At 37.5% G+C, this 27,007-nt stretch overlaps 2 protein-coding genes across 9 annotated transcripts in view; one reads left to right on the top strand and one right to left on the bottom strand.

Moving 5' to 3' along the window:
• Positions 1-19,692, top strand: part of LOC134803933 (neprilysin-2) — a 62,487-nt gene extending 42,795 nt beyond the window's left edge. For all 6 annotated transcript variants that reach the window (XM_063776759.1, XM_063776758.1, XM_063776754.1 and 3 more), the window contains 11 exons: positions 617-793; positions 1,076-1,161; positions 1,366-1,471; positions 1,553-1,737; positions 2,373-2,462; positions 4,634-4,784; positions 8,335-8,503; positions 16,148-16,266; positions 16,715-16,846; positions 16,933-17,073; positions 17,323-19,692. In XM_063776759.1, the coding sequence (XP_063632829.1) occupies positions 617-793; positions 1,076-1,161; positions 1,366-1,471; positions 1,553-1,737; positions 2,373-2,462; positions 4,634-4,784; positions 8,335-8,503; positions 16,148-16,266; positions 16,715-16,846; positions 16,933-17,073; positions 17,323-17,523 (1,557 nt within the window). In that variant the 3' untranslated portion in view covers positions 17,524-19,692. The remainder of the gene's footprint in view (positions 1-616; positions 794-1,075; positions 1,162-1,365; positions 1,472-1,552; positions 1,738-2,372; positions 2,463-4,633; positions 4,785-8,334; positions 8,504-16,147; positions 16,267-16,714; positions 16,847-16,932; positions 17,074-17,322) is intronic.
• A 193-nt stretch (positions 19,693-19,885) lies between these two features.
• The window catches only part of LOC134803920 (neuralized-like protein 4), a 32,758-nt gene continuing 25,636 nt past the window's right edge, over positions 19,886-27,007 (bottom strand). For 2 of the 3 annotated variants that reach the window (XM_063776735.1, XM_063776736.1), the window contains exon 31: positions 19,886-23,898. In XM_063776735.1, the coding sequence (XP_063632805.1) occupies positions 23,796-23,898 (103 nt within the window). In that variant the 3' untranslated portion in view covers positions 19,886-23,795. The remainder of the gene's footprint in view (positions 23,899-27,007) is intronic. The other variant, XM_063776737.1, reaches the window with a different exon arrangement.

Here is a 27,007-nt window from a genome sequence, read left to right as displayed (position 1 = left end):
ACACCTTGAGATATATTTTATTTTAGTATATAAATACCGATGGCCAATTAACTTAACAATAGCCACATCAAGCACCTGGCTAGTTTTCCTTCCAGCATAAATTCTGGAATCATGCATCACATTCCGAAACCGCTCCACTTTCCATTAAGTAGTTCGATCTTAACTTACCTAATACTAACGTTCCAGTACAGTGCCGTTCTATAAAGTAGATTGATTGTGTTTTTATTTTTCAATTTCGTCATCTGGGGCTACATAACGCAAATATTTTTAATGCAAATAAGTATATACATAAAACTAATAATACCTAATTAGTAGACTAACATTATTGAGTTGATTGTTTCAGGAGCCTTGCATTTCAAATAAATATACCTACCTTATTGCCTCTCCCAATCCCTATTCATCGTCATCCAGGCTGCCTCCATATCGATTACTTAATTATAAGCTGCTTATTGCGAATTTATGCCTCGCTACTGCCATTGTTATTGCGAACGAAATATGTCATTATCAATACAGACAGGTTGACAGGAAATTCCGTACTAATGTAATGTTTCTTTAGGACTGTCCAATCCAAACAGGCGAGGGTAATAATAACATGAGCGCGCATATTTATCAACAGTTGGACCAAGCGTCGCTCGGACTCAGCCGGGAGTACTTGAACCGCGGGATGAGCGACAAGCTGGTGCAGGCGTACTATGACTACATGGTGGACATCGCCGTGCTGCTGGGCGCGGACCGCGCGCGCGCGACTACCGAGCTCAAAGACTCGCTGCAGTTCGAGATGAAACTCGCTAACGTAAGCACCCGCCACCCGCCGACTCGGGTTTTACATACGACTGCTTTATGATTCGCCGACCGGTGGGTTTACGATCACAAGTTGCCAAAACACATTTATGTCGTGCTAAAAATTGAAGACCGTAAAAGATATAATGGTGTCATTACGATGTGTAGGTATGAGATTCACTCTTGATATGTGACCCAATTTCTTTATTAACATGTACTTACATCGAATTGCGTCCTTCACACACAATTCTCTTCACGTACACGACACATACACATCTCAATATTCTATTTGCAGATATCCCTGCCTCTTGAAAAACGGCGTAACGCTACTAGCCTTTACAATCCTATGACCATTGCCCAGATGCAAGAAAAATTCCCTAGGTAAGTTATATTTAAACACATTTATATTGCGTTATAAATATTATAATCCATAGCATAATGTACTATATGAAATGATATACTGCGACATTGAAATTGTACCTATTTAGACATTTTGACCTGTAACTTTGGTGTTATTAATAAATATTTGTATTTGTATTTGTATTTGTAATGTTGCATTTACTTGACCCGTATTCTTTTGTTTAGGATCCCTTGGCTGGAATATATAAACAATCTTCTAGCGCCTCATACGCAGGTCGGATTAGACGAAATTGCTATAGTCAATGTGCCCAAATACTTCTCGGAACTCGAGGTTTGTATTTATTTTGCAAATTACTGTAACATTATCCGAGTAAAGTAATCATACTTAGATAATTTTTTAAACTAATTTCAGAATCTCCTGGAAACTACCCCAAAGCGTGTCCAGGCGAATTACGTGATGTGGCGTGTGGCGGGGGCGTCCGTGTCGTACCTGACGGAGGCGCTGCGTCGGCGCCAGCTGACGTACGTGACGGCGCTGTCGGGGAAGACCGAGCGCGAGAGCCGCTGGAAGGAGTGCGCCGACACCACCAGCGTCAGGTAACATCCACAATACTTATGACGATGGTTGTAACAAGCAGTTTTTTTACAAGTCGTATCAAAAAAACACTAACGATGGTAATACTCGATATGGATCATTTTCTTCGTACAAATCATTTATTAACTTGTTTTTAGTTTGCCCGCAAAGTCCATAAAGTCAAGGCCGACCGGGATAAATGCCAATATGGGGTTATTGCATTATTTGAGTTATGTTTAGGGTTCCGTACCTCAAAAGGAAACCCTTATAGGATCACTTTGTTGTCCATCCGTCCGTCTGTCTGTCAAAACCTTTTATCTAGGATTCGATTTCCACCAGCTTGGCTGCTGAGACACATATTATACGTACACATTGGTTACCAGGTCCCCTAGTTCGTGGTTGACATGTATTGTTTTTTTGAAGTGAAAACTTCTTTAGCGGCGCTGACCACTTTTTGTGATGGGGAAAAAATGTTAAACTCGCGAGAGGTCACGTGACCGTAATATTCGTAAGACGTAAGACGGACACATGAACTGATCGAAAAACTGTTACAATGTCATTGAGTTTTCACTTCTGCCGGCACTCCCGGAGTGCAACCCGTTGTTTTTTTTTTACAAGCTACAAGAATTTATTAATATGCTAATTGTTTTTGTTTTAGTATGTCAATTGCTGTGGGAGCTCTATATATCCGAAAATATTTCAATGAAAACTCGAAGGCCAACGCTCTTGAAATGGTGAATGACATTAGGTGAGTTTACATCTTATGTCTTACTTAGGTAATGGTTTCAGTCCTGTTTAGTCACATATTATTCGACCGAAATAGGAATGGGACGAATTGGTTACGATGGGTTAGCAGTTAGCACAACAATATTAAATATATTCATTATCCATGTCGTTTTCATTACCTAATATATTTTTCATCACACTTGCTCGGAAAAGATGTATTTACACGTAGGGCTTGCGGGCGGGAAATTGAATTTTTCGCCCTAGGGCGGAAAAAATCTTTTCCGAGCAAGTGTGATGAAAAACACTTATTTACACGTAGGGCTTGCGGGCGGGAAATTGAAATTTTCGCCCTAGGGCGGAAAAGTGTTTTATACAGAAGTTTGTTTTTATTAATTCTCCTTTTTTTCCTTACAAGTGTGATGAAAAACATTGTGTGTGCCACGGGCGGTAAAGAAATTCCGAACTCGTGAACATTTTAAGCCCTCGCTTCGCGTCGGGCTTAAAATTGACACTCGTTCGTAATTTCTTATTTCCCGCCCTTAATACACAATGTACTATTACAGTATAGGTATATATGGTCTTACTTTCCCGCACTAGTGCCTCCGTAGTGACTAGTGTAGTGTCGAATTTCCTCTTTTCGGCACTTGTATCTTAAATAACTATTTTTGTATTGTTTTGTTTTCTTTAGGTGTGCAATAAAGAGTATTTGTATTGTATTGTAATATAATATTATTAGGTAAATTGATGTTAATACATAATTTGAATTTAATTATTATTCAATTGTAATTAAAAACAGCAACACTCTTAAAGGCCTGTGCACACCGGCTTGCGTGTGCGTGACGTGCACGTGCGCGTACGCTAAAATGTTAGAGCCGCACACGCACACGTCTCGCAAGCGGTGTGCCGTCTCTCATAAGGATCTGTATACTACAACGCCGCACGCACACGTGCACGTCACGCACACGCAGTCGGTGTGCACAGGCCTTAACTGTCCATCGGTGGACGTTATGCCTTCTGTAATAAGGTCCACCGATGGACAGTTCCCAGTGTGGGCGAGGGTACCAGGTGATAATGTAGACACAGTAGACAGTTCTGATGGCAATTATATTTTATTAATTTTTGGTTATATTTCTGACAGTTTGTGGCGAACCTTTTTCGGTTGGCTTACCTCCGCCTGCGAAAGCAGGCCGCCACTTTAATTTTACGTGATTCATTATTTCTTTAATCCTAAAATAGGAGTCTCAATAAATAAATAAATAATATATATTTATTCTGACATTGCAAGAATATCAACATTAGACAATTACAGTGACACCTAGGTATATCATTGACTTAGCGGCCTGCTTTCGCAGGCGGAGGTAAGCCAACCGAAAAAGGTTCGCCACAAGTTAATTGTAGCATGTTTACTTCAATGAATTAATTCAAATTGCACTCAAATATGTAGATTCGTTTATATGCATATACTCTACCATTGAAAGTGTCGTGTTATGTAGGTATTTATTCAAAAAGGACATACGAGCGAGGATAGGTACTTAAATGAAGTCCTTAACAACCACGTAAGTTAACCCTTTACCAGGCTAAGGGCCACTTGCACCATCCCATTAACCCGGGGTTAACCCGTTGAACCGTTAAACCAGTGTCAAATCGTACTGATAACCATGGTAACTCCAGGTTTAAACGGTTAACCCCGGGTTAGTCAATGGTGCAAGTGGCCCTAAGGGATACATATTTCCCACATACGGCACTTCAAACATATGCTCTATTTTCGATGAGTAAGACTGACATTTGATTGTCATTTTTGAAATGTCAGCCTGGTAAAGGGTTAAGTAATAATTTGCAAACAATGTATGTACAGTCGCCATCAGATATATCGGAGCGGCCAAGGTGTTCACAATATCTGAACACGCGCTCTAACGCCCTGACAATAGAGGCGTGTTCCGATATTTGTGAGCACCTTGGCCGCTCCGATATATCTGATGGCGACTGTACCTAAGTCGTGTATCGAGTCCCATAGAGTTGAGGTATATACTCGTGCCTTCAAATAGTTCAAATACCATAAAAACAATAAACAATCTCATTCATTTAGTAGTTTTCATGACATGAAGTTAATACTACCAGCCCCTATTTTACTTTATTTAAACCTACTTCACGTTAACTGGTTAGTTGGTCGTTGACGTGTGTTGGTTGGTCCAGGCAACAGTTCCGCCAGACTCTGGAGGAGGTGGAGTGGATGGACGAGCGCACGCGCCGCGCCGCTCTCGACAAGGCCGACGCCATGGCCTCGCACATCGCCTACCCCAGCGAGATGCTCGACGACGAGAAGCTTATTAACTTTTACGGTGGAGTAAGTATCACTACTTGTATTACTTCTACGGACGTGGCCGGTGAGCTTCGTTTTCTATGGAAAGCACCATGTGATCATCGTCAACCGTCATAGAAAAACACATGTCGGACGCCTCGGTCCGGGCACGACCCGGTCTAGCGTGAGTCATCCTTTAATCGGCCCGAGCAGGAGCATTCCACGGGCTGTCCCGTACAAACGCATTTTGTTTCGTGTATTTGAACTTTTATTTCGGCTTATAACTTTTGAATCAAATGATTATTTTTCTGTGCATATTTTTGACCATTTGTCACAGAAAAAGAAACTCCTATACCTGTAAATCTCCAGAAAATTCGCGTTCGTACGGGACAACGGTAGACAATTTCATGGAATGCTCCAGCAGCATGGTTTTCACTCATTGGGCGCGCAAACAGAAATCTTAAAGCAAACCTGAAAGAGAGCTTCTACGAGACCTTTCCCCTCAAATATAGGTTTTCTTAGACAGGCGAAATTCTAAAGTCCTATTATCTACATATTATGCCGTACAGACTCAACTTTTCCTCAAAAGAGTTTGTTTCCGTCTCCAACGGGGTCAGGGCCCCAAGTCTACGAAGCAACCAATCCGGTTATAAGGTACCATAACAAGCGCATACAGTGAGAATCGACAAACCGCAAAGCAAATCAAATGTCACTTACTACGCTCAATGCTTAATGCCACGTACGTTAAATTATTAAATTAAAATATATAGATTTTAAAGACGTACGCTACAGGTATTCCAAATACCTAATCCATTTTATGTCAAACATACCTGACATAATTTTGGAAAAGAGCTGATACTCTTCAAACTGCTTGATCGATTTCGATCAATCATAGCTAACCAGTCTAAGCACCACCGTAAGGAAACTCTGCACTTGTACGTAACAAAAACGATTCGAAATCAGTAGACATCCGTTGAAAAGTTACGATGCCACAGACAGGCAGACAGACATTGGCGTCAAACATATAAGAATAAGAATTATTTATTGCCACACACATACAAGAATACAAAGACGATAAAAGCAAAACAAACAAAAAGACATGTTGAACTAGCAACAATTAAATTAACATAATTTCTTAAGTCTAATATCGTACTCGTATACTTATGTTATAGACAAACAATAGTATGACAATAGGGATGTACTCAGAATTTGCTGTGTTACAGACTATAGCTGTCACAGCGCTGGTTTTCAGTTCACCCCTAATTATACACCGTGTTTTTTTTTATTTCCGTTAATTTTAAGGTGAGATTCTTCAGGTTAAATAAAGTTAATTTCACTAAGAAACTAGTGTTTTAACTCTTACGGTTTTTGAGATATTCAATAAATAAATTTAATTGCTGAAACAGTGTAAAAGATTCTTCATTACCTCCAAATTTTATTTATTTTTTAAATTTAGTCAAATAAGAGATTCCCATTGATAGCTATTCACTACAAGAAGGTTACTGAGGTGAGTCAGTTGTCGCGAAGGTCTAAATAAAGTTAAACATAAACGTGTGAATAATTAAAGGTGTCAAGCATCGTCGACAAAAGTCTGCAGTCTAGCAACATGTCTTTGATCAGCCTAATAATATAGCCTAATAATAGCCTATAAGACCCCTCTTTTGCGTCGGGGGTTAAAAACGACTGTAGGTGGGTGTGCTCGAATCTCCAACAATACGGTACGACCTTTCGTAGCAAACACGCATAACACAATTATAATAATTAAGTATATTTATTAATATCAGCCTACTTATCTACGTTAATAACACAGTAATGAGACTAATTATTAGGGAATGGAAGTGACATGAAAATGACAAAAATATTTTCATGTGAAAATACAGAAAAATAGGTTGTTGTGATATATATTCGCAATTCGCAACATCTCATGTTGCGTGTCGCCGCGCCGTGTCACGACCCTCATCACGTAGGTATGACCAGCCACATCATATTTCGATATGCCGCGACATTTTATGAGTAAGTATGCTTAGGGACGCGCTATCACGCGCTTTTCCATTTAATTCATGTGTTGTGAGATAATGTAGTTACTGGCATACTCATGCGAACAACATTAACTAGAACTATTTTTAAAGGGCTATACGATAAAATAAATCTTCCGAATATTTCACGACGTGTAATAAATAGGGTGATATGTAAAGAAAATGTTTGTTCACAAACTTTTGACCAACCTATGAAACAGTTGCCTTCAAATAAACCTTTACTCTGGGGCCTTCCGTTCTAACATTTATTATTACAAAACCTTGCTTGAACTCTAAATAATGCAGTACCTAGTGCCTTCGCATACTGCAATTGATGACGACACAACTTTTAGTGAACGGATTGTAAACAACATTTACCTACCTCATGGTAACCGGGAACCTTGAACTTACAGCAGCCAATGCAGGTTATAATTCATAGCCTAGCGCCGTTGGTCGGAGCCCCATACAATCTAAAATGTATGAGACAAGTGCCGGCCTAACGACTTGAAGGGATGGCCCATAAATAATAACAAGGCCGCAAGCAGCCACGCTAACACACAGTTTAGAACCCATACTTAATACGGTTTGCATTTGCAATGAAGTCATTACAAGGGCATTTACACGATCGAACGTGTTATGTATTGCTCGATGGACGGAATATACTTACATATACTTAAGCGCTTACGTAGAAACTGATGTCGGTAGCTTCAAAATTAAGGAAGTAGTAGAAGTAGCGAAGCGGCCATAAATAAAGATATGTTTAAATAAGAACTTCTGTCCTGCTTTCCTCTTTCTGCATAATAATATAATTTATTTAAATTATATGCTTGCCATTTTATAAAGCAGGCCTTGCCGTAACTAATAAGTTATACATATTATCATTAAACATTCTTCTTGTGCACACCTTAGTTCCCCATAGTAGCTTTTGCCCGTGACGTCTCCTGTGTATAATGATGATATCGGTGATTATAACTGTATTGAACACTTCCCCGTACTACTACACTACTACTACTACTATTACTACTACTATTTGGCATGAAATAGTTTACTAATTAGTAAACTATTTCATGCCAAATATCATATAACTCGGTTCAGCGGTTTTAGCGCGAAGAGAACGTATAGAGTTTTCGTTTATTTAATAGCTATAAAATTATATTTACCTAGTATTTCAACTTGTTTACTGTCATGACTATACCCGCCTTATACAGAGAATGAAACGTAAACTTTTCTTTATTTTATGTCTATTTATTTGTTGTTTACACGCGGTTTGGCGCATTTTAACCTGTTTACTTATGAGTGTTTAAATTCATTTCAAATCATGGAGTGATTTAGAGCATTAGGTACACTTAAGTCATTAACTCATTAGTCTAAATTTATTGTTTATTTAATTAAGAATTAAGTGTCAATCCAGTCACTCGCGTGCTAGGTAGTTCATTAATTAGGATTTTATCTACACACATCATAAACCCTGTATTATGATGGCGGCCGGCTTTGGATAGTTTATTTATTATCTTTATTTATAACAACTGCTTGCCCTTGCTGCCCCTATTCTCTACGTATGCTTGCACTTGTGTTCTCAGTTAGAGATGACGTCGGACAAGCTAATGGAGTCGGTGCTGAATCTGACCCTGTTCGGAACGGAGTACCTGTTCGGCAAGCTACGCGAGCCCGTCAACAAGACCGACTGGGTCACCCACGGCCGCCCCGCCATCGTCAATGCTTTCTACTCCTCCATTGAGAACAGCATCCGTGAGTACCATTTATTATTTACTAGCTTTTGCCCGCGTCTTCGTCTGCGTGGAATAAGTAATAGCGGCTAAAGTAAGTATTATAGCGCCTGGATCAAGTCTAATGGCAATATTTTGAGCATAATATGCTGAATTGCTTACACCAATTAAAAGGCAATTAATGAATTTGCTAATTTCCACTGCTGATGCTGGACCGTGACATCAATAATTAATAAGTTTTTTAAGTTACACCTTATTAATAGACCGGGAGATAGTGACACATTTTACTGGGTCATTTGTACCAGTATGGCGGTTCGTCAGGGGTCTAAGCATGTAATGAAGGAAAGAAAATGCTATGACCATAGCGCTGGTACCGGCGGCCCAATCGCGTGGGCGTTAGTCGAACGTGTCGGATAAAATACGAGTGTCGAACGATTTGTTCCACAAATATCCTCGTATTTTCCGATAGTCCATAAAAAAGAAGTAGGCGGTAGCGTAATGCCATACTTCTCCGGTGTGACTTACAGCCCGCCATACTGAGGCGAACACGTTAATTAAAAAAAAAACAATTCAACCATTTGTGCCAAGCTAATTTTTGCACAGGTGATCATCGTCGAGCAGCCATTCATGGACATTACCATGCCATACTTTTCGGATGGTTCCAAATGCCCGCCATACCGCCCGCCGCAAGGGAGTTAATTTTTTTTTTATTGCTAAACGATTTGTACCATCTTGAATTTTTTTTTCAACACTTTCTGTGTGATCATAAATAGAAATCTCATAATGCCATACCTGTAGGAGGTGGCAAATGTGCACAATATTTTTTTTTAATTGTAAGATTGTATTCGTATTTTTGACGATTTGTACCAGTATGGCACTAATTTTTCCTGAAAGTTGAAGTTTTACCGAATATAAATCCAAAATTTCAAAGACGTAGGTGGCGGCAATCTTGTCTTATGTATAACTATATATCGCTCCTTGAGAAACATAACGTCATTATCCAAAAAATGGGGTTTTTGAGTTAATAACGCCATCTAGCTCGTATGATCGTAACGCACGCAATACGAAGACACCTATCGCCCTAGCTCTATTAGAACCGCCAGAGGGCGCTAATGTCGTTATGGCGAATAGAGGGAATAGGTGCCTGTCTCATAGGAACAATGTCATTAAAGGGAAGTAAATTGTATTTTTTTGCTTAGTGACGGTTTTCTATGAGATTCAATGGTAAGTACGTCAATTTACATAAGAAATAGTGTATCTATACGTACTATGTCACTTTAAACTTATAATATGGTATCAAAATCAAAACTCAATTTAAAGCAATATCGTACTTTTCCCTTTAAGGACACTTGTACTTTTGAATTTAATAGAATATTATAACGTTTTGAAATAAGTAAAGTGACATTATACCTGTAATGACGGTTTTGCTTAAAACTTAAAGCCATAATGCTGACTAAAAATAAAAACGTACTGTTCTTTTACTTTAAGTGACATTGTGATTTTAAGAAGCTGACAGAAGTTTTAGCAGGTCGATCGTCATTATCTGTGTAGTGTCAATATGCTAGCTTAGTTTACCATAGCGACAGTTGGCATGCTTAAGTGAAAAATGTCGTTTTAAGCTTAAAGCCACTACAACTGGTACAGAACGCTTATAACGGTGTGGTTAAGGAATGTCACTCGTTGTTTAATGTCACTGTGTTGTATTTTTTCTATAAGGTTCATAATAGAGTTGTATTATGGGTACCTACTAGACGACTATTTATAATTAGATAGATATAGCCACATTACGAGCCCTATTGATCTAACTGTGGAACTAGGTTGGTATGTGTAAGATTCCCATATTTATTAATTATAATATAACATTATTTATGTGTTGTGTGATACTTTTTCATTCATCAAAATTAGCAAGTTATTTTTGTGATGTCTGTTATGTTCCAATTTTATTTCTGACAAGGTGACACAAAACACACATTAATTATTATTATCACTAGGTAGGTACTTACCTATTAATTACCCATAAAACTATTGTTCCCTTACAGTAGAAAATGTCTCAATGTGTCTTGAATGACAAAAAAGTTTAAAGCTATTTTAATAAAGTTAATACTACTGTTTTAGTTGAAACTGTTAATAAAGTTAATACTTATGATGATGGAGAATTCGTACCTCCTTCAGAAGAGCTAGTTCTAATAACGTAATGTGTCGCTTGTGAGTTTTTTGTTGTTTTTCCGGGTTGGTTTAATTTTGCTACTGACTGTTTCTAAAGTATTTATAATGTTGTTATTTTGAATTTGAACTTCTGAATGTGTATTTGTGGTATCTCTTCTTGTAAGGTGTCAAAATTACTTTCTAAGTTAAACTGATCGTCGTTACAAATAAGAGTGTGTTTCTGTTTAGGTATTTTGCCTATTTATGAATTAATTGCTTACGGTGGATTGAAGTCTTAAACTTTATTTTTGCTCTCACGGGTCTGTGATCGGAACTAAATTTAAACCTATTGATGTACCTAATACCTACATAAATAAATATAATTAAACTTTTGTCAGATGAAAATATTATTATATGAGTAGTCAATTTCGTGTGTGATATTCCGCCAGGCGAAGTCCAGGTCCAGCGACTTTGAAGTTTTTTTGAGAAAGGAGGAATTACTTATCTACGTTCATGTTTCGACCAAAGGCAAATGGAATACACCTAGAACTACGGTCGTTTCTGCTGCCAAGGCCATATGTGGTCCAAGTATGTATGTGTGCTTGATCTGACTTCACCAAGGACAATGGTCCATGTTTTCTGCTTTTCATCAGTAGATTTATTTAGAGGGTCATAATCTCGTAATACTCTTCAATCTTATCATCGCAATGTGTAGATGTTGATGCGTAGGCTTTGATTGCGGTTAAGGTAGGTATATAGCTTTGGGATTTGGGATATGCTTAACGTCAACACAGCCACCTTGTCGGAGTAATTTGATAATCCGACAATGTTGTCCTGCCACTTCTTTTTGACGACAAAGCGTGTGGGTATCTTCCGCCGGGTAGTTTCAAAGTAGCGCCAATAACAGAAAAGCTAACGGAAAAACGTCTGAGGTGGTACGGTCATGTACAGAGGCGTCCTGTAGACTACATGGTTAAGGTAGCGCTCGATATTTCAACGACGAAGCGAGGACGTCGAAGACCACCTGCCACCTGGCTGACGACGGTTCAGCGAAACCTGAAAGACCTCAATATAGACGCCGACGTTGCACTCAATCGTGCAGAATGGAGGAAAAGAACAGGGAAGGCCGACCCCAAGTAAATGAGAACAAGGCCTAGCAGGATGATGATGACGTGGGTATCTTCCGCCCGGGGATTCTTAGCACCACTTTTACAGGGTACTTAGCGCCGTAACGAGGAGTCGTACATGTCAAATGAGATTGGGCCATAAGCCCACCATGCTGGTTCAGTGCGGGTTGGTGGATCGCCAGAGGCTTCTTTGGTATTCCACAGGGTGACCACGTGCAGGAGAGGCTGGTCTGGGGTCCGTTACATGACATTCGGGCCTCTTACATCGCATCCCCCAATTATTATCCTCCCCTTTGTTTATTTACTTTGGTAATTTTTGATCGTAAAAATATAGCCAAACGAAACAAGCTAAGAATACTCTAGTTTTAAAGAAAAACTAGTCTTATTTGCTAATTTTTTAAGACTGAAAGTCGCTTACTTTAGTAAATATTAATTAACATCCATGTAAAATGATTCTATTTGCGCTTTTTCTTTGAAATAAACGTTAAGTTATATCAAATAACTGGATATAGTGTCACTGTTCCATAAATTGAATCAATATTGCGAAGTCGTCATGTGACATTAAGCAAAACTAAACGGAATAGTGACATTACAATTTTCTTTTAATTGAATTATCTTAGAAATTAAACAAAAAAAACACAGTTTACTCAAATCACTCACAAGATTAGTTTAAAATCTAACAAAATATAGCAAAAAACTCTTTCTTTTATCTCTTGTACGGCAGTTTTAGACGTTTGAAGATTTCGAAAATTTTAAAGCTCTGTACCCAAAAAACACGTTTTTCGCTTAATGACACTGTGTTTCTCAAGGAGCGATATTATGTTGAATAATATTGTACGGCTACCACCGCTGGAACGATTTCTCGAATCATAGAGATCTCGGCTCATCTTGCTGTAAACCTCCATTCACCATTAAATTACATCAAATCTACCACTGTGTTGCCAGTAAAATGAAACGTTTTATTAATAGTAAATATATTATCGGCGGAAGAATGCACATAAGTAAATAACTTACTACTAATTAAAAATACAATATTTAAATGCTTATTTTAAATAATCAGTCTTCTAAAAAGCTGTCCCATTAATTAATATTGAATTATAACTATTTTGAGGTAGAAAAGTTCGTATTGAATTGGTAATACTCACATGTATACTAGGGTGGTTCACGTTTGTATGGGAAAAATTCAAACTCTAGTTAGAAGAAGCGGCACCCCCTCATTTTGTTACACTTGTTATGTTGACAAAATACGCCAAGTTTTGTAATCTTATCTCAACTACAAGGGGGTGCTACAACACTTTGAAATTTTTCAAAGTTGTATGATATCCAAAAAAAAAGTATTTATTATTCAGAATTTTATTTAAGTATCTGGTTTCACACTATTTGCACATGTGATTTATAAGTTTTTAAGTAGAAAAACATTTTTATTTCTATTTTTTATAATTTTTCAAAAGTAAGATTTTTATTTTTTTTTAGATTTTTATGTAAGTAGTGGTTTTCACATTAGTTGAAAGTGTGATTTAAAAGTTATTAAGTAAAAAAAAAATTATTTCTAGTTTTTATGACTTTTTTAGGCGAAATTCTAAAAAATCTTACTTTTGAAAAATTATAAAAAATAGAAATAAAAATGATTTTCTACTTAAAAACGTATAAATCACATGTGCAAATAGTGTGAAACCAGATACTTAAATAAAATTCTGAATAATAAAAACTTTTTTTTTTGGATTTCATACAACTTTGAAAAATTTCAAAGTGTTGTAGCACCCCCTTGTAGTTGAGATAAAATTACGAAACTTGGTGTATTTTATCAGCATAATAAGTGTAACAAAATAAGGGGGTGCCCCGTAGGAAAATAAAAAAAAATGTTTTTTGAACCACCCTAATGTATACCCTTCACGGTATTACAGGTGGGCTATTTATGACGTTGAAGTTTGCATCGTTGGAATGCAACGAATTTATTTTGCTTCGCCAAAGCTCTTTATTTTAATTCACAATTTAATTGTATTGTATTTAAATGCTTATTTTAAATAATCAGTCTTCTAAAAAGCTGTCCCATTAATTAATATTGAATTATAACTATTTTGAGGTAGAAAAGTTCGTATTGAATTGGTAATACTCACATGTATACCCTTCACGATATTACAGGTGGGCTATTTATGACGTTGAAGTTTGCATCGTTGGAATGCAACGAATTTATTTTGCTTCGCTTAAGCTCTTTATTTTAATTCAGAATTTCATTGTGAATGATAAAACGATCGATTTTTGCACTCAGAAAAAAATATCGACTCGAAAAATGTGGATAATTAAAAACAGAACTAAATCGTGAATAAAAATCAATATTTTTCTTGCATTGCAACGTTGCGAACTTCAGCATCATGGGCTACTTCGAAAAATGGTTTCAATATTGTATTGGTTGTCGACATAGAGCGAGTGTGGAAGCTCCAGCCCCCTGGTTACGGTATAGGCTAATTTTTCAACACTAAAAAAACCCTGTAGAAAATAAATTTTTCGAGGGTGGCACCACCTTGGCACTTCACCATAAGTACGGTGTAATTTTCCCAAACGTTTTTTTCCAACGTTCGTAAATTTAAAATGCCATACTGTAACAATTCGTTCCATTTTTTTTTAATTCATATCTTGCTTGAGTGTGACAATCTTCCGCCCCATGGTAACAGTATGGGATATTTTTTTTTAGGTAGAATTTTACCCAAACGATCCGGATACAAAGATGCCATACTGTAACAAATGATTTTATGTCTTGTACTTTGAAAACCCGTCGAAATATCAACTTTTTCAAGTATGGTGCCCCTTTTTCCCCCTATTAGAAGTATGGCAAATACAATAATGGTCACATTGCATCATCTAATTTCCAAAAATCCAAATGCCATACTGGTACAAATCGTCAAATTTTTTTTTATTTTTTAAGTCTTGGCTTAAGTCTCACAGTCGTCCGCCCCGTAGTTATAATCCGGAATAATTTTTTTTAGGTATAATTGTATCCAATCAAACAGAATATGATGATGCTATGCTGTAAAAAAATATTTTACGTATTGTATAGTCGTATTTTTGAAACGTGTCGATTAAATAAGTTTTTCAAGTATGGCAGCACTTTTTCCCCCTACTATAAGTATGGCAATTATAATAACGGTCACATTTTATCAAATACTCTCCAAAAATTTAAATGCAATACTGGTACAAATCGTTTAGCAAAAAAAAAATAACTTCCTTGCGGCGGTATGGCGGGCATTTGGAACCGTCCGAAGAGTATGGCATGGTGATGTCCATGAATGGCTGCTCGACGATGATCACCTGTGCAAAAATTAGCTTGGCACAAATGGTTGAATTGTTTTTTTTTAATTAACGTGTTCGCCTCAGTATGGCGGGCTGTAAGTCACACCGGAGAAGTATGGCATTACGCTACCGCCTACTTCTTTTTTATGGACTATCGGAAAATACGAGGATATTTGTGGAACAAATCGTTCGACACTCGTATTTTATCCGACACGTTCGACTAACGCCCACGCGATTGGGCCGCCGGTACCAGCGCTATGGTCATAGCATTTTCTTTCCTTCATTACATGCTTAGACCCCTGACGAACCGCCATACTGGTACAAATGACCCAGTAAAATGTGTCACTATCTCCCGGTCTATAAACCCCGTATTTTTTTTTTTTTAATTTACCGATCAGCAATATACTGCAAACATTACTAGACATAACATGACATATGTGACATTACTAGATACGAGTTTTTTTATAGCAACTGCCAACAAATAAGCGTTGACAGTTACTTTAAAAAGCTCCGATCTCGTAATTTGTGTTGCTTTAGGTACATTGCGGGCCGAATTATTTTATATGTTTAATATTTTCATTGTATTTCTAAGCAAAATTCATGTCAATATACTATTATGCTAACCACCGTTTTTAGATATTCGCCCGTAATGTATATGTTGCAGTCAAAAGTGTGAACTGGTCAAAAGAACTTTTAACCGACAAAAACAGGCAAAACTGTTTTTGACTGAGCATGTTGGTCAAAAGTAGTTTTACCTGAAAATCATACCTATTCGGCAGCAGTTTCGTTTTTAGGGCGTAGCAAAAAGAAAATAACCCTAACCTATCTATCTCTGGGAACAGTTTCGTTTTTAGGCCGTAGCAAAAAAAAAATAACCCTAAACCTACCTATTTATGGGAGTACTTTTGACTGATAGTAACAATCACAATTACTATTAACCAATGATTTTCAAGTAAAACTACTTTTGACCAACATGCTCAGTCAAAAGCAGTTTTGCCTGTTTTTGTCGGTTAAAAGTTCTTTTGACCAGTTCACACTTTTGACTGCGACATATACACTATGATTGTGTTCAATAAATCACTAAAAATTTTAATTTCTTGCTGCAGAGTTCCCTGCCGGTATCCTACAAGGCGCGTTCTTCTCGGCCAAGCGCCCCGCATACATGAACTATGGCGCTATAGGATTCGTTATCGGCCACGAGATCACGCACGGCTTCGACGACCAGGTAACATGGAAATTAGTATCCGTTTGCACAGTTCAAGGTATTTTCCCTTGGCATCAATACCAAAAAGGGTTTACAAACTAAGTTCATGTAGGCTTTGGTGCAAATGTACTGTATTCTAAAGTTCTAACACTTGTAACGTTTCATAAACCCAACGTGTTAAGCGGCCTTTAGGCAGAACACCAAATAGGTACGAGTATAGATACTAATAGATAGGTATGTATGGCTGTCCACGTCATATCCATCGGAAAAGTTAGCTTTCAACTAGCGAAATGGGCCACTAGGCTAAATTTAGCTAGTTCGCTAGCTGGAGGCTAATCCGTTTTAAAATCTTATTTTGAACACCTGAGTATAATATTTTTGAGAAACTGCAAGTTTACGTAATTTTTTTTTGTTTTATTTAACTGCCTATATAAACCTGTTTATATAACATATTAAACTTGCTTGACAGGGACGGCAGTTTGACAAGAACGGCAACTTAATTGACTGGTGGCAGGAGTCGACCAAACAGGAGTATCTGGAGAAAGCCAAGTGCATCATAGACCAGTACTCCAACTACACAGTCAAGGAAGTCGGAATGAAGGTACATAAGGGCTCTGCACCGTTCATCTTTATATTGATGCCCTCTATATTGTAGGTATAAGTGACTGACCATGTTTTAATGTGCAGCTTAACGGCGTTAACACTCAAGGAGAGAACATCGCTGACAACGGTGGTATCAAGGAGGCGTACTATGCGTACCAGGCCTGGACTCATCGTCACGGCGAAGAGCAACGGCTACCTGGCCTCGAAAAATACACTCCTCGACAGGTACTAGCAGCATCAGATAAGTGAAGCCAACGGGGCCAAAAATAACGCAACACACCATTATTTCTATGACATAAAAGGGTGTTGCAATATATTTAGTCACTTCGACTATTACTACAAAATCTATTTGATGACGGAATTGCGGATTGTAGGTGCCTAATCATGACACGGATACAGAGTATCATTAAAACAGAATGAGTCCTCTCAATGCAAGCGATAGATAACTAATGACGTGTGTCCGTATGTTCGCAGTTGTTCTGGCTGAGCGCAGCCAACACGTGGTGCGCGGTGTACCGCAACGAGGCGATCAAGGTGCGCATCACGACCGGCTTCCACGCGCCCGGCCGCTTCCGCGTCATCGGGCCCATGTCCAACATGGAGGAGTTCGCCAAGGACTTCAAGTGCCCGCTCGGCTCCCCGATGAACCCGGTCAACAAATGCAAAGTTTGGTAGTCCTCGGAGGTGCTCAGGTGGCTGAATCGACATTGGGCTGGCCTGTCCCTCGATCGTGAGCACGCACGTGCATCGTCTTACCACTTTAAAACCACACCTCACAGCTCAACGAAAACGCCGCGTGCCGATTTTTAAGCAACGTTCGTTGCTTCTACGTGAAAGTTTTCTCGCAGTACATTGCACCTGATTAACACGTGTTCAGTAATCTGTCTGTACTGTCAACGTACTAGCTCGATGGCCGACGTAGAATCACTATAGTGCGAAAGGTAGTAGTGTGGTATGTTTGTCAAATTTAGATGGAGACCTGAGTATTCAATTATATAGTTAAACCTTTGTAAATATATCTATGTCATATGACTTTTAATCAAATTGTGTGTTTATAAAATAGGATCAAATGTTACACTGAGCGAGCGCGAAATCGTCAGTCGATGGGTACGTTGTATAAGTAGAATTACATTCTAAGCTTGTACATTTAAGTAGGTACAAATAAATTAAAGTCTAGAATTTAGTTCCAGTAAATTAAATTGTTTAAATTTATATACCTGCATACCACTTATGGACAGTCAGCATCAAATAGATGGCAATGGCCCGACTGGACAAATACGGTGTGTAAATTAAATACGGGCGAAAATGTATACGGTGGTTAGCATAGGACCTAAGAAGTAGATATTGAAATAGATTTCGCTTAGAAATACAATGAAAATTTTAACCATACAAAATAATTCGGCCCGCAATGTAATAAAATAAAATACATAAGTACACAATAAAATATACAATGCGGGATATGAGATTGTTTTCAGTATGTCGTAATGTCATGTCATCGTGTATTTTAATGTTTCCAGTACATTAATTGCTGCTCGGTAAATTTATAAAATATAATTACGGTCTCATAATAGAGTGTAACTTAAAAATACTTCTTAATTAATATATAAGGATGTGTTCCGATATATGTATTTGGCCACTCTGCCCGTCACTATCTATTTGATCCAACTGCACCTACCCACGTTCCACTAAAACTACAAGGACATAATTATTAGTTTCTAATAGGTATATTTGTTGTCTAATTTATTACAATTTTCGAGGATAAGACAGCCGATTTGTACGGAAACTCATAGTTTAGCGGATGGTGCTGGGCCTAAAATACGGCGTTGCGTGAACAAGAGATTTCCTTTGGCAGGATTGGTCCTTAGGACCCAAGGATGGATTTAAGAAGTGGAGCCACCGAGATTTTTGATGTAAATATTTAGGGGGGGGGGGGGGGGGGGGGGCTCTCAACTTGATCTTGATGTCTATATCATTTAAGCTACTAGGCCAAGTTTGGTATAGTTTTCGTATAAATCGGGGATGCCGAATTCATCTCTGATATCATAATGACACCATTCAGAAGTAAAAACACATAAAATATGAAAAAAATACTTTTTTTTAAATTCCTCTTCACGCTTAAACCGCTAAACCAATTTAGTTAAAATTTGGTACAGAGATAGTTTGAGTTCCAGGGAATAACATAGCCTACTTTAAATCTCAAAAATCATCCTTTAAGGGTGTGAAAAGGGAGGTGGAAATTTGTATGGGGATTCAATAACCGCTGAACCGATTTAGATAAAATTTGCTATAGAGATATTTTGAGTCTCGGGGAAGAACATAGGATAGCTTTTATTCAAAAAAAAAATCTCTTAAAAGTGAAAAGGATGGTGTAAGATTGTATGGGGAATCAATAACGGCTGAACCGATTTAGATGAAATCTATGTCTACATCTTTGATTTACTTGAAAATTATACTAAACTTGAGATAGAACCTAAACTTAAACAATTATTAACATCAGATGTCGCCGACGCTTAAAACCCCCCCACCCCCCACCTGCATCAAAAATTTGGGTGGCTCCACTTCTTAAATCCATCCTTGGGTCCTAAGGACCAATCCTGCCAAAGGAAATATCTTGTTCGTGCAACGCCGTGGTTGACCTTTTTATGCTCTGAGCACACTCAACTAGTTACTTAACATCGGCTTGTATTTATGTCTACTGTATGTATAGTATCTTGCTCCTAGCAGGTAAGTAAGTAAATGAACACTGATAATTTAATTTTTAGCATAAGTAGATAAGTATTACACTTTTGGATACAAACTTATTGTTGTGAGTCTTTAAACACAAATAAAACAACATTTTTAAAATCACTGTCTTTAAATTTATATACCCCCTTTTAACTTGGTCGCTAAGAGCTGTCGCTATTAGATGTGTCCTGACAGTGAGCAGAGAAATGTTTGCCTTGACAAAGCCTTGTCATGATCGAGAGCAGTTAGTGTCGGTCACAACTGTCACAAGCGTGGTGTTTTTAGATAAAAATGTAAAATAAGTACAGACAAGTGGTAGTAAGATTCGTTTATTTGTTCATAAATTATACATGCCAAATAGCTCACTACATAGCCGGGAGATTGAAATACAGAACTAAATCCGTATACGCAGAACTCAAATGTTGGAGGACAAAATTCAGTCAAACATTCGCTATTCTGAAGCAGACACACTGCGCAAGCGATAGTTCTAAAAGCATATGTAATATATGTATAGGTACACTGATTGTGATTAACCACATTTTCAAATATAATTCCTCAACACTAAATTATTTTCTCTATAACTTTACTCCATTAGTCTTATTTATATATTGGTATATTAGTGAATAAAAATATATCACAAGAGGATATTTTAATTATCACATCTACTTACGTTTAAGACGGCGTGCCGTCGTATTATAGGAGTCTAGTGAAAACATTTTGATTGGATTCATTCTTTTAAACACTGCGTATAAGTAATTCGATTTATTTACAACCAAAGTATACAATAACGACGTTCAAAAGTATAATTGTAGGTTTGTTTGTTTAATGTAGTTTCTTCTGTTGAAAAATACAAAGTATATTAGTCAATTAAGCTGCAATCTACTTTTGTAGGATTATTATATAAGCTCATTCTTCTCTTCTAATATTTATGACGAGTTCCTTATTGTGAATATACTCTAAATGCAAATTCTTATGTTTTAGTAATTGCTTTGTTTTTAGTGCGGATATTCATGTATTATGCCGGTCCTACATAGGTATTAATTTTGAAACGGTATTAGTGAAGGGCCGATACAGACGAACTGCAACACAACTGAAATTTGTAAGGGAACTGCACGCCGGCTGCACGCCAACTGCAACGTCTGCGTGCAGTTCCCATACAAGTTGCAGTCGGGCTGCATTCGGGTTGCAGCCCAACTGTACCGACCCTAACTTACGTCAATTGTTTTAACATCTTTGAATATAATAAACGTTAACAATACTGACTCCAACACAATACGATTTTGGGTTTTTCATAACATAGAAAAATATATAATATTAAAAGATAAAGATAATGTGAGGAAGCTTTTCTTCGTCATAACTAGATGTAAGGTTAAAATTTGCCTGGCCCGAATAAAATATTTATAATTATACTTGTACAATCAACGTCAAAGATATGTTTACATTACAAAGAAAATTGAACTCCTATGAACGCCACGCCCGTCACATGTGCGGCGCGTCATCGTGAACCGTGTCGGAATGCACCATAGAAGGTAGGATCGTATAGAAGTGGTATACGCGTGCCTCCGTGAGGGACAAAACATAGGCAATGCGACATTGTGATTGGTCGAATTTATTTGTTGCCCACCATAGCCCATACTAATTTAAGGTGGGGAATAAAAAAAAATGTGAGACTGTGACAAGGACAAACAATAACAGCGCTTTCGCTGCTACTCCTATTGAAAGATACATAATACTATCCCGTTCGCTCATTTCCCCCACCCATCATGCCTTATCCAGTTAAAATACTAGATTCATGATATTGGGCGTCTTTGGCGGTCAAAAGGTTAAGAAACCTTGCGGAAACGATAAGGAACTTTTTTTATGTAAATTTTAAACGACTTTAAAAAAGGATGAGGTCCTCAATTCATCGAAATCTTTTGTTTATTTAGTTATTTCTTTTGTAGCCTCATTTTTTGGCAAATATTACCAAGCTACGTAGTAATAAAATGATCGGCGTGTCGAAATCCTACAAAATCTTTTTTAATTTATAAAACCGGTAGGCCTCATAAAATGACCCTCGTACGGAGTTTAACCAGGCGGCTTAGCACGGTCGCGTTTTTATCCCTTGTCACCATGCCTGTCACGTTCTAACAAGTACGTAAGTGCGAAAGGGACGCGCATAGTGATAGACGATAAAAATGGAACCGTGCTGCGCCCACAGGACAGTAAATGTGATGTCGCAAAAATATCTTGAAGGTTTATATGACACGTACCTAAACCGTAATCGTCTTACGGCAGTTTGATTTGAAGTGGCTAAAATTTGACAATCTAAAAATAGATTTTTAAGTTATAGCTACCTCTACGTTATACATGAATATTTTACAGGCAATTATTGTATGAAGAAGTTTGAATCATTCATGGGATCAACGCGCTTGATACCACACTGTTGTTGATTATACTATATTTCTCAGTCCTAGGTGCACAAGAAACTAAACAACCAGAGAATTCGGGTGCATAATAAATGCGGTTATTCATGTGTTTTTTGCAATGCAGTGAAGCTCGAGTGAACTTAAGTAATATTATACTATTATGTATTATAGACATGTTCTAACAAAAGATGCAACATAGAAAAGCAAGCACGTTAGTTAATAATCTCAAAGAAATGTGGAAGTTGAGAATACGTTAAAGACTCGAACCTGTAGCGTAGCTTCCGACACAAAGTGACTTTTTTGTTTGACTTGAAACTGGCTTTGAGGAGACTGTATATTTGACCCCACAAAGTGTGAAGAGGCAAGAAACAAGGGGAGTGAGACAAGGCCAGCCAGCATAGGAGGTCAGCACATCGGAAGTTCCCTAACAACGTAAAATTATCAATATCACATTACAATAATCTTGTCTATCAAACAGCATCCCGCCTGACTCATTCCGCTTACTATGGGCCAGTTGCGCTCACACCCTGCTTAGGAGCTCAAGTCTCGGTCATATACCTAGGTACTTACATATTAGGTCATTACCTATGAAATTGGCGTTTTGTTCGGAGAATTTCAACGAAACACGAATTTCCATACAATTAATTTTGCGGATATTTTTTTGATGGCTAATTCAAACCAAACAAAATTTTTCCAGTAATTTTTGACACCTTTAAGGTATGTTTTCAATATCTCCATTTCTTGAAAATTGGTACCATTAGAAAAATATAAGTAATTTTAATACTCGAACCGACAGCACATGAAAAGACCTATTTTCAAGGCTTAATTCTGAACACTTAACAATAAAAAATAACAATTAATTGTATGTAAAATCGTTGTTTATTGAGTGCACTGTAGTTTTATTGTAATTGTGTATGTACTTTTGTAAAAAAAAAAAACTAGGATCAGACTTATATCTATGAACAAAAACGCCAATTTCATAGGTAAGGACCTAATATTATGTAATACGCTCATGTTTATACCTCACGCCTCGACAATGGATCAGTACTTAATACAGCGAAATAGCAAAGAAAGTAACACATTAATATGTTTCATTGGACAATGATTATAGAACAGGGGCTTGCTTTCATGAAAGCTTGTACATCTTATAATAGCGGAAGCGTTTTTAAGAGGGGGCTAACGCAAATGTACTTTTTATATTGAATTGATACAGATGCATAATTATCTGTAGGTAAGTATAAAATAGGAAAAATATATTAATATACATAAGTATATTTTCAGAGTTATTGAGGTAAAACGTTAAAAACCAGCGCAATGGCCATATCTATTCTCCCGTCCTAGATTTCGCACGGTGCGCCGTATTTTATGTTCTTTTACAATATCCTGTCTTTAAGCCCCCTCTTAAAAAATACTTCAGCTTGTAGGCAGTTCAGGCAGAAATACTTGTTGACATTAAACACGTTTATACGGTGTGAGCGCAACCTCAGTCCTTAAATTTCTATTTAAATAACTATGAATAATACAAACACCGTAATAATAAATAATATAAAAGATAACTTAGTCAGTAGACTGAGATCACAACAGTGCTTATAAAATAATAAGACTAGTAAAGCACGTGTACAGGTGAATCTGTAAGATGGAGAAGTTTGACCATAACATTATACCTAACACATGTTACTCGCTAATATACAGACGGCTGACGTCTCGTTAAGTTTCATTTAATACTTATATGACAACCTTTTGTGCCCCTTAAAATTAATGTATAATATCGCATATATAATATGTATGTTGAGTAGAGAGTGGAGATCGGCGTGCTTAGTCACCGAGGCTCGGCGGGTTGTCGTCGTTGTGCTGGACAGAGTGAGATTTCAGAAATATCAGGAACGCTAATAGGCGGTCTCGCGTTGCGTCTGGACTTCTGAAACAAAACACAACATCAACAAGCGATCTTGCAATGTTTACTTTTAGGTTGTCAAGTTGGAATTATTCATTATAAACAAAAATAAATACATCTCCATCTCTATCATCTCATCAATAACATTATGATTGAAACTAATAAATTATCTAAAGTAAAACTAAAATATAACTAAACTAGTGGCTCTGTGAGCTGTAGACCTCGCGAGCATATCGGACTTTCATTGGTCTACAAAAATGTCCACGATGGTTAATATTAAGCATAAATACGTTAGTTATATTAAGCATTTTATACAAATTAATTACAATGGTCCTTACACCATACAATTTAAATGAATATCGTAAGGAGTAATCGTAAATTAAAGTTCATTTTCGAGCACCCAACTTGTAATGATGATGATGCTCTCCTGACCGATTTCGGCCACAGCGACTGTGGGCTCTGGAGTAGGCAATTTTTTATATATTTACAGAGATTCAGAGGATAGCCGTGGTCGTTTGCCTCGATTATAAACTTTAAGGTAAAGTGGCATACGACCACAGCTATCCTCTGAATCTCTGTAAATATATTATAAAAAAAATAGGAAATAATATTAGGTTGTATTTTTTTAATTAAAAATTGATAACATTTATAATATTTCCTGTATGATATTTTCAGATAAGAATTCTATTTTGTTTAATACATTTTAGAGCGCGATTTGCTGAAGTCGGGTTTCGTTAATAAATATTTGAAGTCACTTTTTATTACTCTTGCAAGGGCATCGTCAGTACAGAAATGCAGGCAGAGCGCCGCATACATCGGGCTACGCCCGCTTTGGCATGGGGGCGCCGAACGGCTTTGGAACGCGTATAGCGCGCCACGTATCGTAGGTACGACGGGCTACGCCCGACGCTTTTAGTATGAAGGCGACGAAGACGCCCGGCTTTGGACCGCGTGCAACGAACGAACGCGTGCGCGTAGCCCGATATATGCGGTGATCTGCGTGCATTTCTGTACTGAGGACTCCCGACGCTTTTAGTATGAGAGAACCGAAGGCGCCTGGCTTTGGACCGCACGCAGCGTGCCACGTACGTCAAGCTACGCCTGACTCTATTAGTATGGGGGCGCCAAAGGCGCCCGGCTTTGGAACGCGTACGTCGGGCGTAGCCCGACGGTTTTGGTATGAATGAGGGCGCTAATGGCGCCCGGCTTCTATAACTATTCACGTTGTAAAATATTGCAGCCTATAAAAAAAGCACGCTGTATAGCGGCCAAACAAATTTCTTTAGCAAAAACCTTCTTGTGTCGCCGTAGTCGGGTAACACGCGAATAGAATCCAGAGCGCTTGTAGATTCGTAGTTCGAATTACCTACCCAATAAATTAATGTGTTATCGGATGCAAGCAAACAAAGCCGGGTGCAAAAGCTAACAATATGTATATATTTGAAATGTACTAATTAAGCCCTTTCAAATGATATACAACACATCATTACATATTTTTATTTTTATGGTTCGTGACTTTATGACTTCTAGAGGGCGCCGTGAACAAATTGTTGTGACCTCAATAGCTTATAACCAGCGGACGATTAAGACGATTCGAATGACACATCGTTTGTCGAATTATATTGAGTACTTTAGAAGTTAATAGGGAACAAATGAACATACATACCCACGTACATACAGGTCAAAATCATAACCCTCCTTTTGCGTTGCCGTAGTCGGGTAATAAATGTATGACTCGACCGTTTAGAAAAAATTAGAAAATTAAAATGCCTAAACAAAACTAATTTTTTTAGGGATAGTTAAATAAAAGCTTGTAAAAATGGATCGCTTAGCCCGCGCGTGATATATCAACAATACGAAATTTTTAATTTATTCATATATCAAAAATATATATTTTCTTTCCATATAATTTTTTTATTTATTAAATAAAATAATAAAAAAAAAAATACAAAATTTAAGTGTAAAAATACAAAAAGTTATATCCCCGCATATAATTACTGGGGATGGAACCCTGACCTTCCGTGTGCAAATAAAAAAAGCAAACGTTTGCAAAATGCTCTACGATAGTTCTTAGCTTAGCTGACGAAACTCGGCTACTTATTCTCGACTAAAACTAAATATCTAGGTAAATACCGCCTAAACCAGCGATAATTTTTTTCTGCATTTTTTGCTATTAACTCTGTAAACATGTCTCATAAAGAAAAAACTCTTATGATATCGATACGACTATTTGTTTAGGCACCAGGTATCACGACTCCGCCATTTAAAAAAAAAATCCAAAAGCCGGATTGACATAAAAATTTTATTTAGTCATAGAATCTAGTCACAAAATTTCATGAGAATCGGTTAAGAATTGCGACCTGTAGGGGAGAACATCCGAACATACAAAAGCAAATTGCTCGAGTCAAAACGTAGACCTTCGCTACGCTTCGGTCAATAAATCTAAAACTAGTGGCTCTGTGAGCTGTAGACCTCGCGAGCAGAGCTTTAAATAACATGGTGCTAAGAGCTTTAAATATAGTAAATTAAAAAAAAACAATACGAAATGTATGTGTAAAATAATACAAAAAGTTATAATATCCCAGCATACAATTACTGGGGATCGAACCCAGACCCTCTGTGCAAACAGAAAAAAACGAACGTTTACAAACTGATCCAAATAGTTCTTAGATGGGTTGACGAAATTTAGCTACTCCTTCTCAAATTAAAATTAGTTAAAATTAAATATCTCAATACCTCCGAAACCATCGAAATAAATTTTCTGAATTTATGGCCATTTAATCTATAAACATATCTCAAAAAGAAAACACTCGTATGGTACCGATACCACTATTTGTTTAGGCGCGAGCTATCACGACTCCGCCATTTAAAAAAAAATCAAAAAACCGGACGGACAAAAAAAAATTATTTAGACATAGAATCCAGTCACAAAATTTCACGAAATTCGTTTAAGAATTGCGACCTGTAGAGGAGAACATCCGGACATACAAAAGCAAAATGCTCCAGTCGAAACGTAGACCTTCGCTACGCTCCGGTCAATAACACTAAAATAAGTCGAATAACTGAAGAGGCTGGCAGCACTTCCTCACTGGTTTGTTAGGCTGATATTTACGTTCGTTATTAAAGTCCGTCA

The sequence above is a fragment of the Cydia splendana genome, chromosome Z (genome assembly GCF_910591565.1).
Source record: "Cydia splendana chromosome Z, ilCydSple1.2, whole genome shotgun sequence".
NCBI lineage: Eukaryota > Metazoa > Arthropoda > Insecta > Lepidoptera > Tortricidae > Cydia > Cydia splendana.
Note: the sequence above shows the minus strand (reverse complement) of the source record. Positions and strands in the feature narration are given on the sequence as shown.